The following is a 16,446-nucleotide window of genomic DNA, read 5'->3' as shown; positions in this document are numbered from 1 at the left end:
ACCATTAAGAGCTGTAACAGCACAGAATCCGCTAATAGGGAATAAGAACTATTTGACACTTTAAAATAAAACATCTAAGTCTGCAACCACTCTGAGTAGAAGTGGTTCTGCTGAATATACGAATCTTCAGCAGCACACTCAGAATTCAAACTTAATATGGTAAAGCTATTTGAGTTTCTTCTAGAGGAAATCTAATACGTAAAACACTGCGCTCACACGCAGTTCTTTTCAGTTAGTTAAAGCCCACGTAGTTCACACTAATCACAACCAACAAACCTAAGTTCCGTGTTGCTGCATGACTTACCCGGACGAGTGCATCATCTATGATGTGATCACGTCTCACTTTAAGTCGCAAATATGGGTTGAGTTGCTGTCCTTGAACTAAGCTGTAGAGCACAGTTATGCGTCTTTCACTGTACATCCGGATTCTATTGTCATAATACAATCCCAGGTTCTTGGTAACAGCATTCAATATGAAGGGACAGGTCATAAAAGAGAATTTATTTTCTGTTTCTACTTTGAAGAAAGTGTAGTCTTTGTCCATTTCTAGAACATCATTCAGTGGTTCATTAATAAATTCTTCAAAAGGGATAAGTGGTTTTCGGCAATCTATAGTTTTAACACCAAGTTCAGTTTCCAGTGGGTCCACTCGAGGACCTTTTTTATTTCTTCTTTCCTCACCCAACAGCTCTTGAAGAGTTAGTTCACTTGATTCTGGGATGGGTTCTTCATCTTCCTCTTCGTTATGATCTGTATCCACATCCCCTCCTACTACATTTGCATAGTAAACCATTTTCAAGCATTTTGAAGCGGCAACAACCGCATCATCATCATTCACTAGGTTACGACTATTGAACTCATTGCTTATGACTTTGTAAGTAATAAGCTGCTGAAATGTTTCCATCATTCTCCGAATTTGGTCTGCTCTGTACTTAGACCACAATCTGACCAGTTTTGCTTGAGCTGCAAGGGGTAGTTTGCTCATTGCTTTGCAAAACAATGGTAGAGCCATTTCCAGATACTCTGGGCTATGAAGATTGCCATTCTCCATAACGATAATAAACAAATTCAGATAGTTAGGATCCCGAGAGTACACATTATGGTAAGTCAAGTCACATTCCACATTAGGTGACAAGTACACAAGTGCATTTAAAAAGGCAGTTTCTATTTTTTCATTAGAAAGTAATCTATCATAGACCCGTCTGACTGCTTCAATATCTACAGACACTTCATCTGGGCCTAGTTTTTGGAGGTTATTATCTCCCTGTGTGTTATCACCTATTCTTGATGATGAAGATGATGATGCGCCTGAATCTTCTTCCATAGCAGCAGCCGAACAGGCAGCTTTTTCCTTTTCATCTTCATCTTTGTCTTCATCCTTTCCTTGAAGAGACTTGAGCTCCTCCTTGGTGTGCTGCTTAGCTTTTCGGAAACTCTGTACCAATGCTTCAGCACTAGAAAATACTCTCCCAATCACCCGGATTAAAGGGGAATAATCCTCTTTCTCTCGACATAGTTCAAGAATTTCATATATCTTGTCTTCTGTTAGAAAAGTCACATCTATAAAAAGATAAAAGTATTAATTTTAAGATAAAAATTAAAAAGATAAGATACTTCTAATTTGCTCTACAAGAAATCTGTGTATCCTCCTATCATCATTAACACTGGAAAAAACAGTGTCAGTGCTGGATAAATTCAAGACAGATACTTTAAAATTTCATTAGCATGAAGAATCATGATTTCATTCACTACAATTTTGTAAAATACTTTATTCATGGATGTCGATCAGAGAACATGCTCCATGGCAAAACTGTTATGCAGATAACTAACTACCTTTGGTAGTTAACAGTATTGTATTGTCTAAATAAGGGCAACTAAATCAATCAGTAAGATGTTTAAACTTTAAAAGACAAAGAATAAGACTGACAATACAGTCTTTTGGTAAATCTGCACAGTTAATGCAGAAGTCATTAAACTATACACAAAGTAAACTGTATCAACCTCTTTTTCAAACACAGCACATGTGCAGGGACTTCACACACTTTTTCTCTTAAAAACAGATCTTGAAGAAAAGATTCAGTAATTTGTTTTGTGTATACTAACAGGAATATAAGATTTCTTATTTCTATTTTCAATGCTTTCCGCAAATCTTTTTATACTAAAGAGATGCCTGAAAATCCTCCTCAAAAAACACAATACATGCTTAGAAAGTTATGCTGCCTTCTAAATTACACACACAGTTGGGCATGTGGGTTATTTCTTTCTACATTAGGCCTCACTGAGATAAACAACTTGAGTATACTCATCAACATGCTATTCAGATGAACAAGCTGGTTTACACACATCATCTGCCTGGGCTCCAAATCCCAGTCCATTTCCCCTCCTCCCCAAATCCCTGATATGAAATAAGTCATTTGGTGGTCCATTTGTTATTTGAGATCTTCCCTTCTCTTTAGAAAAGGAGAAAACATTATTTGTAGCTTTCTATGCTACTTCTCAAACAGAACCCACAAATGCTTTCACATCAGGTGATGATTTAGAGTAGGATTACCACATGATCATACCCTGAAAAGATGTTCTAGTTTAAGCAGATTCTTCTGAACTGACACATAATTTAGAACTAAACTGAATCTGTTTAATAGCATCTCTAGAGGTCTAAAAACACATACATCATAGCCCTGTATTCACCAACCATTCTAGCACAACTACCTCGAAAGAAGGAAGCGTATCATTTTAACAGACAGTTATATGTAAAAGTATTTTGAAATGTGATTGCCTACACTAACATTTATTCTGAGCAGTCGCTAAATGAAAAATACAAACTAAACGATGTGAAGACAGACAACCTATTGATTTTCAGAGTCCCAAGCCATTCTTAGAGCACATATAACACAGGAAAGATTAAGCTTATGTCATGCTACTGAGATTGACTTCCAACCAATCTGAAGACAGTGAAAAAGCTTCAAAACTAAAATCCGTCCTGTTAAAAAAACAACAGCATTGAAAATATTATGAAAGGATTCAAGGTTAGTGCAACATCTCCTATTTTTATCTGCTACAGCCCATGCTCAAGAAGCAAACTTGCCTCAAAGAAATTTAACTGGCGATACAGACGCTGTTCCATGCCACAGCTCCTCAAAATGAGGACCATAGCCTCAAGTTCACTGACTCCAGATTGCAGAGGTTATTCATAGCATAAAAATTATCAGCAAAAGCCGACAATTTAACAATATAACACATTTCAGATTTCCATACTTACAACAGGAATTCCCCAGTCATTCTTTTAAAAGTTTTAGTCTTTAAGGAACTAACCATGTGCTATTTCCAGTTAAAATATTTAGTATTACCACCAGCAGCTTCGCAACAGCTTTAAGTCATATCCTGTGACCATGCTCTAACTGAGCTGCCATAAGGGTCTGCCCCATTTTCACTTTATAGCACTGAGAACAGCTGCAGAAAAACAAACATAAGTGAAGCTTTCTTCCAACTCAAGTCAATTTTAGCAACTTGTGTCTGAATATGTAAGCTTTTATGTGCTTTCTCCTCTCACTCTTTCTGTTGCAACTAAGTGATCCAGCAAAGTAAATCTTGTTCTCCGTAATACTCCATTACAAATCTGCACATGAAGTCAAGCAGTGATCCTTGACCGTGAAAAAGAGTGCACATGATCTATATATTGCCAACACTGCACTCCAAAATTAGTAAATTTATTAATTACCTTTTCATTATCTCTTACAGAAGCTTTGTTATGATTGTGTGCTCCACTACCTGTTCATTGACCATCTCTGTTTCCAATTTAATGTTCTGGTGACCAAAGTTGAAAATAGCTTCCCAGGTAATTACAAGACTGATTCTGACACTGCTCTCTCTCTCTGACTACATTTGTAACCCATGCTTTTTATATATTTGCAATTTCTCTATTTCCTTCCTCCTTTTGGATTGCCATCTAAGATATTACTGAGATGTTGACAATGGCCTCCAGATAAGTTTTTCCCCAACAGTAATAGTCTTAGGGCTTAGCACTACAGCAAAGTAATTTAAATAATTCTTTCTGAAGGGCATTTCTTTACATTTACTTAGAACTTTCAACACTATGTCAAGCACAAAAGCAAGCTGCACGTCCTTTTCCTTGGCTTTCTTAAACTTAACAGAAGTCTTCACAGTAACTGTGGCTGCAGATGGACCTTAAAAAAAAAATTTCAGAGTGCTAGATTCCTTAGACATCATCCAATTCCAAAGGTAACTACGAGTCTCAGATGGGCTTTAAGAACACATTAATGCTCCCGGTCTATACAGCTACAAAGACAGCTCAATACTTGTGATGCTGCAACAGATGAAGTCTGAGTCATTGCTTTAGACAACAGACTGTCTCTGGAGATAAGTTGAGAAGACTCTTGGATATCTGCCTTGGGGAGAGAGGACGGCAGGGTCAGAGAGGATGAAAATTCTGTACGTGCACACCTTCATTAAAAATACATAAAACCAAGAGACAAATCACAAAACAGATCTAATGTGCCTCTTGCCCGTCTAACACTACACTGGCTCCCCTTTCCCTTCCCTACTGTTTGCCTCTTTGCTTACTCAGATCAAAAATAATTCGGGGACAAATTTATCCTTGCAGCAGATAAAGAACAGACTCATGCAGGTATTGACGGGAGCTTCTTATAAACATAGTACTATGTTTTACTGCTGATTCTGTAAGGCTTTTTAATTCTTTGCTGTAAACTGTTTCACCTTCTTCAGCTAAAATGAATGAATCTGAACTTGTGTTTATGTCACTTATTACAACGATACTTAAAAAAGGTCTGTTCAAAGGTTAATGGCTTTAATTTCATTTAGCTTGTGTTTCTCTTTGCACAACAGGTTTTGGTGACAACTAAAATTATCCCTGTAGTATGCATTCACTATTCTAGAGAGTCTGAAAAGCTAAATAGAAGTTAGAAAAGACATACAGAATGGTATTTCATTTTTGTACACTGCTTAGAAATCACTTTGCTTAAGCTTTTTTTAGATTGGTAGATGTACTGCCTATCATTCATTGTATCATTTTTTGTTCATTTGTTAAGTTTCTTAACATAGAATCTGAAATTAGTTAAAGTATAACTTATAACTCATTAACTACAGAAGAGTTGCGAAACTAAATCAGTCATACAACACCACTTAAAAAAACCTCTCAATAATTGCAAAATCAGTAATCTTAGAAAGCAACAAATGTACATGGATTTTAATAGAGATGTGGTAAAGATCCAGATTTGGAATCAGTGTTCAGCATTAATCTAGTCATTTTTCAGAATCCATAGTAAAATATTTGACTGCCCAATATTGTATTTTACTTAAGTAGTCAGTAGAACACCACCACAGTGAATTCTATAGGCTTATACTCATGCATATTAATGTGTTTTATTTTAGGAAAATTCTAAAATAACATCTTACCTTTAAAATCATCTCTTGGGCCTTGCATTTCCTTCTTGTTCATTTTTCTGTCAGTGCAGGAATTGTTATGGGCACCTTTGGAATTGTTTTCTAGGTAAGCTGAGCTCGTTCCTTTCTTGGAGGGATGAGGATCACAGAGTTTTGCATTAATCTTATAAAGCTCGAGGGCCTTAATGGCTGCTGCATTGTTATCCATACGGAGAAAAGTTGGACAGGAAGCACAAAATTCATTCGTGCAGGCTTCATTTCCACAGCCCTCAGTTAACTGGTGGTAGTAGCGCTCTATTAGATGCTTTGCAGCTGCTCGCTTCCTGTAGCAAACATTCAAACAGTAAGTACAAGGATTAGTAGAGCTTTCACATAAAAAGCTCATTCAAAAGCATCAGCAAGGCAGAGATTAGTCAGGCACTGAAACACAAGATTTCTGTGTCAGAGAGGACACATCAGGAGATTTTTTTAAATGCAGGATTCTCATCTCAACAAATGCAAATATATTTAACACACAATTTAATTTGTGGGTCCTACGTAAGTGAAAGGTAAATCCTGTTTATGCAAGTTTTCAGCTTTATATTCTAGTGTTACAGTGGACATAATCTTGTTCAGTTCTGAACAATCTCAGTTGTCACTGAAAAAGAGAGCAATTTAGATGCAAAGCAAGGCTGCAAGTGAAACAGAACTGGATCTCATACAGGTGATCAAGTCTGATGTATAGTACTGAGGTATGGTGGCCACTGACAGAAGGAAGAGGCATGAAATACAAATGATCCAGGTATTTGGTTAGCAATACTATCAGTACTACATAGGACATAAATCCTTTAAAAATCTAAACAACTTTTTTAAACAATATTCCAGATGACTAAGTTATCAGATATTTAGTCTATTCAAATCCGTAGGAAAAATATTCCTTGATTAATTAAACTGATGATAAAACCACGATTACAGATGAACTTAAGGCTGAATATATCTCTCCTCAGCCTAATAAGGTGTATGTTTCTCCAAAAAAGCTATTTGCCAAATCCTCCCCTTTGTCCTGCAATTATACATGGCAAGTATGTATTTTGAAGAATTACAACTGTATCACTATACAAGTCAACTTTCTCAGTACTATATACACACACAATAAAATTTAACTGGCCAATTAACAAGGTCAGACTTTTACAGAAACATGCAAATGGTAAAGAAATCACTGGAAAGCTGCAGGTAATTGGGATAGAAGCAGCTGCATGCAGCACCAAGAGCACCGTATTTGACCACATTTTGGAAAAAAACCCCTAAACCTTCACTTCATTTAGGAAAATGAGTTATTAATGAAAAATACCAACTATGAAACATTTCAAATATTTTGATCAGGTGTAACATGCAGGTTTTTTACCTAACTTCAGTGATATAGTACTATAAAGATCAGAACATGGGAAGCAGAATTTTCATCAGAAATTGTGATATTAAAGTTGCCTTTTCCAATGTTGATACACACAGAGATTCTGCAGAGAAGTACTTGAGAACTGAAGTGCTACACCCACTGGTACTACTCAGCACTTGCTGCACCTAGCTGTTAATAGTGGCTGGTTAAGTATCCAAGTTTCAATGCAGCTGCTTCAGAAGGGAAAACATCCTCAAGTTCTGAAAGTAACTACTGAGGTATATATTATTCAGCAACAAAAACTTTGCTCCTTCCTTTTCAACCTTCAAGATGTCATGATCCTAGAGAAGAAAATATTTCTTAAGAAGAAAACGATTACCTCAATGTCTACCTGACCTTCCACAAATGCCCCAGTGTGTTCCAAGAGAAAAAAAAACTGAAGAGAAAGGTTACTGTAGCATCTCAAGATGGAGGTGGAAGACCATAAAGAAAAGAATAAAGCAGCATGAGCAATACCACTAAAACCACTACTGTATGAACAGGGAATAGCTGTATTCTGATCCAAGGGAAGAGTTCTAGCCTCTCCAATTTTTATACGCAGACTTAGGAAAACCTGCCTCTCTCCATGTATGTACAAAAAATAAAAAGGTTTTTTTGATCATCTTTCATATTTCAGCTTTTAGTATAAACGCTTTAAAAAAACAACAGTGTTTTAATACAGCTTAGACCAGTACATGATTTCACAGACATCTATTTCTGAATGCCAAGATTTCATGCATTGATCATTCCTGGCTTTCAATCATTCCAGACCTTCACATTTAGAGTGTGAAATATTGTCATTTGTAAGCAGTTAAATGTATCATGTGAAAGCCTTTCTTTACTAATATCGAATTTTTACAGCTGAGCTATGGCCACCTGTCTCACCAAGATGCTCCTTATTCACTCCTCCTGCAGTCTCTCCTATGCATTACCTTCATGCCTTCATGAAAGCTCTTTCCAACTCAAGTGGAAACCTAACTGTTCCTTTAATTTTCTGCCCCCTCCCTCTCACTGACCATGTTTTCCATAATGCATACAAAATGGTGGTTTTCATATACACATTACCATTTTAACTTTACTCTTCCTCATCGCATTTTCCTTCCATCTTATTTCTCCATTGCAGTCTACATGTAGATCACACTTTTTTTGCCATAATCTTCTGACCTACGTAATACACCTGCAAATGTTATACAAATTATTTCTCACAGCTGTTCTAAGTGTATATATAATTAGAAGTGTGTGCGCATTTCTTTATTTACCTAAAACAGCTGGAGTTGTTATTCAGATTAAATACACTGTGAAGAGCTGACCAATTCCCTAAGAAGATAGAACTTGTTTTCAAACTGGAGAAATTGTCAGTCTTAAATAGGCATGCACACCTTTCTAGCTTACATAACATCTAGTTTAAATAAAGTTATTTCAATATATAAACACTGGTATATTAACAACACATTTTATCATATTAAACAACACTCCACTTTAATCAGGTCATATCTGAGATGCCAGGAGACAAAGCTAAGCTTAGACTTGGTTCTAACAGTTAACTTCCAAGGCACTCAAGATTTTTTGCTTCCAATATTTAACTACCAATTACTTCTCAAACTGTGCCATGCCTACAATAACACTGTCTGTACAAACTTTTTCGTTTTCACTCATGGTTGCAGACTCACTGACTCAAGTTCTGTGGCATTCTATTAGAGACGGAAGGTCTGACTGAAAGTTACTTTTTTTTTTAAAAAATCAACTATGAAGCAAACAATACAACATGCAACAGTACTAGAACACAACAATATTAGAATTTCCCCCCACCTCTAGCCGGCGGCTATTCCACAGACTTTCGACATGGTCTCAGATAAATTATTTAAGTAAATAAAAAAGGCAGAGACTTAAAGTGAGGATATAGACCTAAGAAGGTAGAACAGAATTTACTGAGCCTTGACGAGAAGCTCAACATGACCCGGCAATGTGCGCTCACAGCCCACAAAGCCAACCGTGTCCTGGGCTGCATCCCAAGCAGCGTGACCAGCAGGTCGAGGGAGGGGATTCTGCCCCTCTGCTCCGCTCTGGTGAGACCCCCCCTGCAGTACTGCCTTCAGCTCGGGGGTCCTCAGCACAAGAAGGACATGGACCTGTTGGAGCGAGGCCAGAGGAGGCCACGAAGATGATCCGAGGAGCACCTCTCCTATGGAAAAAGGCTGAGAGAGTTGGAGTTATTTAGCCTGGAGAAGAGAAGGCTCCAGGGAGACCTTACAGCAGCCTTCCAGTACTTAAAAAGGGTCCTAAAGAGAGCTGGAGAGAGACTTTTTACAATGGCGGGTAGTGACAGGACAAGGGGCAATGGCTTTAAACTGAGAGAGGGAAGATTTAGATTAGGTATTAGTAAGAAATTCTTCACTGTGAGGGTGGTGAGGCACTGGCACAGGTTGCCCCGAGGTTGTGGATGCCCCATCCCTGGAAGTGCTCAAGGCCAGGCTGGATGGGGCTTTGAGCCACCTGGTCTGGTGGAAGGTGTCCCTGCCCATGGCAGGGGGGTTGGAACTAGGTGATCTTTAAGGTCCCTTCCAACCCAAACCATTCTATGATTCCACAATAGCTATCCTTACTGAGGTCCACCCATGAAAGCACTTACAGAGAACGGAGTTCTGTAAAAATGTGTGATTTTTACAGAACAGAAAGATATTCCATACCACCTTCCCACTGGGGTACTTGGGGAATTATTGTCACTGCCCAGTGCCAACAGCCCACATTTCCTATATTATTCAGCAAAAATGTAGCATACCTTCTATGTTCTCCACAGGCAAAAACTTGATCTCTTTCTACATTCCCTTACTCATTTAGTATGCAGAAAACTTAAGTTCTTAGCCTGAGGCATTAAAACTGGTTCATCAAGAAAGGTAACACAAAACCCCTTTCTATCCTTAGCTCATGCTATACAGTGGACCGTAGCTCCCTTTAAGTTCCTATACAGGGATCCAGTGAAGAGCAACTGGTCCTTATAAAGTCAATTACTAGTTTACTGTACATTAGCACACAGACACTTTTTAGTGTAGCTAAGGCTGCAGTGACTGACTTGCATATATGTTTACAAAGACTAACACTTGTTGCACATCCAAGTATGAAACTGCACTGGTGTGGTTGCAGTTGTAAACATTTAATAAACATATCACAGGCATATCTTTATGCCTCAAGGATAACTTTCCACACAATGGGCCTTGTATAACCTCTCAAGCAAGACGCACTACTTCAGTGAAGAGAAGAGGTACCTAAAATAGACATCATCTTCCTTCCCCAAAGCCCAACAATTCCACAAGCACATTTTTCCATTTAAAAAGAAATTAGTATTCACTGACTTACTCTTGTAGTACTTAAAGAAAAAAGAATGCCTTTAGGCTTTTTAATCATTCTTTAACTAATAAAAAGCCAGATAATAAGTACTTTGAATTTGTAATTTAAATGCTGCAAAAGCTGTGAAGTAACACTAAAAACATGCACCACTGAGCCTCTGTCTTTCTAGATACTCAGGGAAAGGTGCACTGGGCTGCATTTTGGGTTGTAAATTAATTTTTGAATGTCTAAAACCTATACAAAACAAGAGATTGAATGCACTGGTTCAAACATCCCTATGTAACAGTATCTAGTTTGCATTTCTCAAGTATCTTAAACTAAATACAGAGACATGTTACATAAAGGAAACTTTTACGACAGAAAAAATCGTTAAGTATTTAAGGAAATACAAGAAACTGAAGCATAATTCTTAAAAGTTCACCCACAAAGCAAAGAATTTTCACCCAAGTTTCAGAACTTGTCTGAAGTTAAAGCCAAAATGATGCATTTATGCAGGTATTTTTAAGTTTACCTAAATTTTAGAAATATGTATGAAGGTTTCATACTTATCTGGAAATATCAATATGAAACAACATATTTCTGAATGGTTTCTACTTGAGACACAACTTTTATATTATTTCTACATACAAGTCTCACATTGTGCCAAGATGGCCAATTTTAGTAAGTGGAAATTTACAACAGCCTGTTTTAAGAAAACTATTCGGAATTCCGAAATGCCAAAATGTTCATAAGCTGTTTTCTTTTGTAAAGCCAAAAAAAAAAAATGACAAAAATATCAATGTACATGAAAACTACAGGAAATTTTATGTTTGTCTTCCAGATAGGAAAAAAAACAAGGACATGTTTTTTTTTTTTAGTACTAATGGCAAAACAACTTTCAGTAAATGCCTTAACAGACAGGAGCATAGAGACTTATACACCTGCAACAATTAAACTACACTTTGGAAATAAGATGACTAGGAGATCGAAAAACTGTTGGCTAAGGACGAACATCTTTGTGAAGTTAAATACTGCTTTCTGAGAGTTCCAGTTTCAAACCTTGCATGCTGGTTTCCTGCTTCTGTAGAGTCACAGTAACAACAGCAGTGCTAGAGAAGACCAGCTTCCAGTAAAATCACTGCCCGCACAGACCCTTTCGAAGCAGCCTATACGCTCAACTGCCAAACGCTGCACCCCAAGCTGGAGCCAAGCCCTCTGTTCCAGCAGTGCCCTAACACCTTTCGCCCACCTCAGCCACTGGCACCCCAGCAAACATAGGTCTGCAAATGCACACGCACCTTGAGCTCGCATTTTCTGAACCTCATTCTTTCTATTGTGGTGGGCCCTAATAGCTGGGGTGCAGACCATGAACCCCCTTGGACCACAATGGCTTCACCCAAGGGACCTCCCTCCCCACTGTGCCTCCGGGAACATCATGTGCTGACAAAGTCAGGCATGGCACTTCCTCAGGAAGGGCGAACCTGAGAACAGAAGAGTTATCCTGGCTTTATGGAGCAATGCAGAAAGACAGCTAAAGAAAGGGGGTCAAGAACGCGGTCAGCATGTATCTCTCAATCTTGTCTCACAGACAAATTACCTTGCTACAGCCTGTTCAAAAAGCACCCTTCATTATTGCCCTTTCTTCTTCAGGTTATCAGCTCCAGGACTCTACACAGAGATAATGTCATTCCACCAGTTTCATACCCTCGTTCCTATCTGCCCTTCTTAAGGAAGGATGCAGTGCCCTGTCACCTATGTGATCCCTCCAACTTTCAATTAGCCATAAAACTGAGAGATGAATAATGCATCAATTATACCCTGGCTTTTCAACCCAAGCAATTTCAGGAAAAATCCCCAATCTCTCCCTGCCCCCCACCCAAAAAAACCCCACCACATTGCAGGTCTGAAGCCATTAAATAACTGATTCTGGAGAAGCAATTATTAGACAATTATAGTAAGCAATCAACATAGGTAAATGTTAATGACTGTAGGCATACTTGACTGTGTTTTAAATACTAGGCTCAGTCTCCAGATTCAGTGCCTTTTGAAAAGGCAAGGAGAAATATAACCTTCATAAAAAAGCCCATAAATTCACTTAACTACAAAGAAAAAGTAACTTTACTGCTGGAATAAACTTATTACTAAGTTTAGGACTGACTAAAAACTTACAGTATCTTACTCTTTGAACAAATTTGTTATTCTTTTAAATACTAGGAAAAAAGTGCACAATTATCAGCTATTAAACTTCCAAAGAATAATTATGTCCAACCACACAAAACATTTCAACACTTCTCCAAATTCTGTTTAACATTATCAAGTAAGGAGTCCTAAACTCCAATACTCTGTACTGGCTGGGAGGTCACAATAAGACCAACTTTGTCTTTACTGGAAAGAAATTAAATTACGACAGCCTCACATACTTGCATGAATCCTTCAGTCTGTCTTTTATATTCAGGACAAAACAAATAACGAATATTTTATCAAATATTAAACAAAATAAACATTCTTTAGTGCCTTCCATGTTGTTTTCCCTTGGTTAAAGAAGTCCTGACACTCAAGTAAGCACAACTAAACTTCATGTTGTAGTCTACTGAACAAGCTTAAATTTGTCAAGTATGAAATACATACACTGTATTCTGATCTGCAGCCCAAAGACAGAAGATTAATATTAGCACTGCAGTGGGATATAAAAAGATATAAACAGTAACTTGGAGACACTGATTCTGACTGTCTACTTCTAGACCACTGGACTGTTTCAGTAGAAAGCATGATGTAAGAGAAACTAGTTCAGAGAAAAATACTGATATAAGAAGAGGACTGACCACTGCAACATGTAAGACCAACCTACAGGGAAGAGACCTACATGCTGATCAACCTTGTACTCTCCTTGTACAACCTGAAGAAAAGAGGTCAAGCGCAGGAAAGGGACAGTCACACAACTCTGTTCTCAAGCTATTAAAAACTCCAGAACACTTTTTTAAAGTTAGGTTTCCATGGTAGCATTGTTTCACTTTGCTTTCCTTCCGCATGACACTGTCCTAGAAGGATGACCACGATCACACTGAAACTAAGTGCAAATAACATGGATCATAAGACTGAAACACCTGAGTTTCCAGCTTAAGAACAGCCCAGCACTTGTGGATTAGAGAGCTCCAGAGAGAAATATCTCCTCTTTAAGCTTTCTTTTTGTTTATTTTTAACTGGTAAATTTAAGCATCCTCCAAGCTCCATGGGAACCAAGGTCTAGAATATATTTGCTTCAGTTATATTTTCCAGTGCAAAATCTGGTATTCTTTTTCTTTCAAATCATTATAAAATTCAGTCAACTTATCTTACTGCACTTTTGCTCTTGGAAGCAAAGGTAAAACAGACACTTAATTGTAACTTAAGTAGTGCTAAATTTCAGAAAGTAGTAATTCTTGAGTACAGTCAATGCAGTCTTATTAAATGATGAAGTTTCCTCATGGGAATCACTGCCGGGATAAATGATGCATTGCAAAAAGCTCTGAGAATAAATTTTTTAATTCATCCTAGATATATCACAGTTTAACACAGTGCAAGGCTGCAGGTATACATAAAGGTACTCCTTACATCTTTTCCTTCCAAGAACAGCAATAAAAAAAGGCATTAAATGTCACAAAAATACCTGTATGTGGCAAGCCTTGATACAGAGGCCATGATCAACATATCCCATGGTAATGTTATGCAAGACCACCTGTGTTTTCAGCTATGAGGAAAATACTCTAAGGCATTCTATGTCTAGAAAGCACTAGGATGGCATCTGAAAATATGTATCATGAAACACTAATATACAGTTACTGTATATATCTACAATGGTTGTAATTTGGTTTTCCAGCATATTTTGAGGCTGCTGCAGATTTTTATTTTGCCATTCTTTCAAGGGAAACAAACTACTACCAAATCTACTCCAATATGAGATGACTATACATCAACTGTAACAACACTTTAAATGAGGGGTGTGTGTTCAACAACTTTAAAGGGAGGGAAGTTTCAAAACTGCAAAGCAACCCATCCTCAAAACCAGAAAGAAGATAAATGCACAGAAAGTTATCATATTAAAATACCCAAACCTTTGCCTTGATATGTGACAACATACAATACAGAGTGAAAATACACAAACTGATAAGAAGTGAAGTTATTGTTAAACAATGTAAAATTATGTAATTTAGTGCTAAAGAGGTTTTAAGAAAGTTATACTAATTGAAGCTGACAATCAAAGCATGCCTGTGACAGGAGAAGATAGGAGAAGATGGAGATCTTAAAAATTCAAAGACTTGAATGAATGCCAAGGAAAAAAAAAAAAGAAAAAAAAAGAGACTCCTAACTCTGAGCTAGCACCAAGATGTTTATCATACATGGAGCCAGAATTTGAAAAGCTTGGGATAAGCAAGACTTATCCACTGAAGAATTTGCTGCATAAGAGTTTGAAAGAGTAGACTTTTTTGGTTTAATTCACACATGTGAAACATATGTGGTTATGGTCTTGGTATAAAGCTTTGCAATGCAAAGCACAAATAAAGCAATTATATCAGACAACCAGAGCAAAACAACTTAACCACTCATTGTGCAAGTAACAAAACACTTCTAAGTCCCTGCATTTACTAATGAATTATAAGCACGTAAATAATATAGTAACTATTTTAGCTACACAGTAGGCTTGCAGGCCACATTGTATTACTCAGCCTGCCATTCCACCTTATGGAACAAAGAGCAACAATACAGCAGGATTGCAGGAATTCTCTGTAATAGGTGATGTTCACATCACATTGCAATACAGTTTTAAAAAAATTAGTTTTGCAGGTATACCATGCATTAATACTGTATAGCTACTACTCAAATATGTGAATCTCTACAGCTTGACTGGCTTACATCTATTTTAGACAGATACTCAAAATCTACATAGTCAGGGCAACTCTGCTTATCATTCTGCACCAAAAAAAAAATAATTGAGCTTTCACACAGAAAAGCTTGCTACTGTAGATTATTTTTTCAGGTTCAGTTTTAAGGAGGATAAAACACACACAAAAAAAGAATTGTCGAACTGCTAAAAGGAAAAGAGAGTTGTGCCACCTTTTCCTTCTGATTTATCATAGATCCTTATAGAATCTTTCTTTCACACCAGTCAAGACACTTGTTTCTAGCACGTCTTTCCTTACAATGTGTAAAAAGCAGTAGTGCAACCGACAATATCCAGAGTGAACTACAGCCAGTCTACAGCCTGATTTCTCCTATTTGGCAAGGCCAGGGAAACAACACAACTCAACTTGCTACAGGAACAAAAAAACACAATGCAGGACAGGCTGCTACTGGAGCAGAAGAGACGAGACTACGGCAGGCGTTTTGCCCTACACCCTGTCTCTAACACATGTCCATGTAGCGAGAGCCAGTCACCTCTCAGGTCTGGATCCTTGCAACCCATACTCCTAAGAAAGTAGCCAGACAGCACTTCTTTAATAGATGGCATGAGAGGTAAAAGCAAATTCATCATCCCAGGAGAAATGCTCCTCCTAGTGCAAGAACAGACTTCACTGCAGTGAACTGCTAAAAAAACAGAGGAAAAATATTCCTCGATTCCTTCTCATCACTTTTCAGGTTAGGTATGCAGTGCAATGTGGAGGGGCTCACCTCAGCTTTGTTCCTCCCCAAGTTGGGCAGCTACAGCACAGCAGTCCTTGAGCAAATCACACTATGTCCCTAGCGTGCCAAACATCCTGAAACTGGCATTCAGCCCACGGTGCGTAAAATGCTATACCACATGCAGGGAGGGTGTGGAGGACACAGTTTAAGGTCAGAGAAGCTTGTGGCAGAAAAGAAACGAACCCAGATCTTTTTAAGCGTCAGACAGTACCCTAACCAACAGGCTACGCTCCCTCTATTATTTTGGAACTTGTGCTGTAAGCCAGAAAAGCAGAGTTTGTGGTTTCCCTGTTTGAGTTCTATGACAGGACAGTTTGAATAGCTAGGAAAGAATCTTTGTTTCCTAACTCACAGAAGAATGAAGTCTCAAATAATTTTTTCCTTTTTTTTAAATGGTCCTCTTATTCCTGCAATTCTTTTAAATTTGAAATTGAAATGAACATTTCAGCTTATTGCAATCTTGCTTCTAGTTAATCTTAGCTTCTAGGCTAATGAAGACAGATTAAAGCAAAGTTCAGAACTGTGAGATGCTACATGAATACTGCTTACTGAAAGAAAGCTAGTTTTCTGTTTCTAGAAGTAACTAGTATACAAATTTGCCAAATTAAGTCAGACTTCCCCCCCCCCCCTTC

The 16,446-nt window shown here is 37.8% G+C and overlaps 1 protein-coding gene across 1 annotated transcript in view; it reads right to left on the bottom strand.

Moving 5' to 3' along the window:
- Window positions 1-16,446, bottom strand: part of UBE3A (ubiquitin protein ligase E3A) — a 50,307-nt gene that overhangs the window by 16,197 nt on the left and 17,664 nt on the right. The window contains exons 5-6 of the mRNA XM_009699844.1: window positions 5,434-5,744; window positions 305-1,560 (exon numbers count right to left, since the gene is read on the bottom strand). Coding sequence (XP_009698146.1) covers window positions 305-1,560; window positions 5,434-5,744 — 1,567 coding nt within the window. The remainder of the gene's footprint in view (window positions 1-304; window positions 1,561-5,433; window positions 5,745-16,446) is intronic.

This window comes from Cariama cristata, unplaced genomic scaffold, assembly GCF_000690535.1.
Source record: "Cariama cristata isolate BGI_N322 unplaced genomic scaffold, ASM69053v1 scaffold1025, whole genome shotgun sequence".
In the NCBI taxonomy this organism is placed as follows: Eukaryota; Metazoa; Chordata; class Aves; order Cariamiformes; family Cariamidae; genus Cariama; species Cariama cristata.
This window is presented reverse-complemented; position numbering and strand designations above follow the sequence as displayed.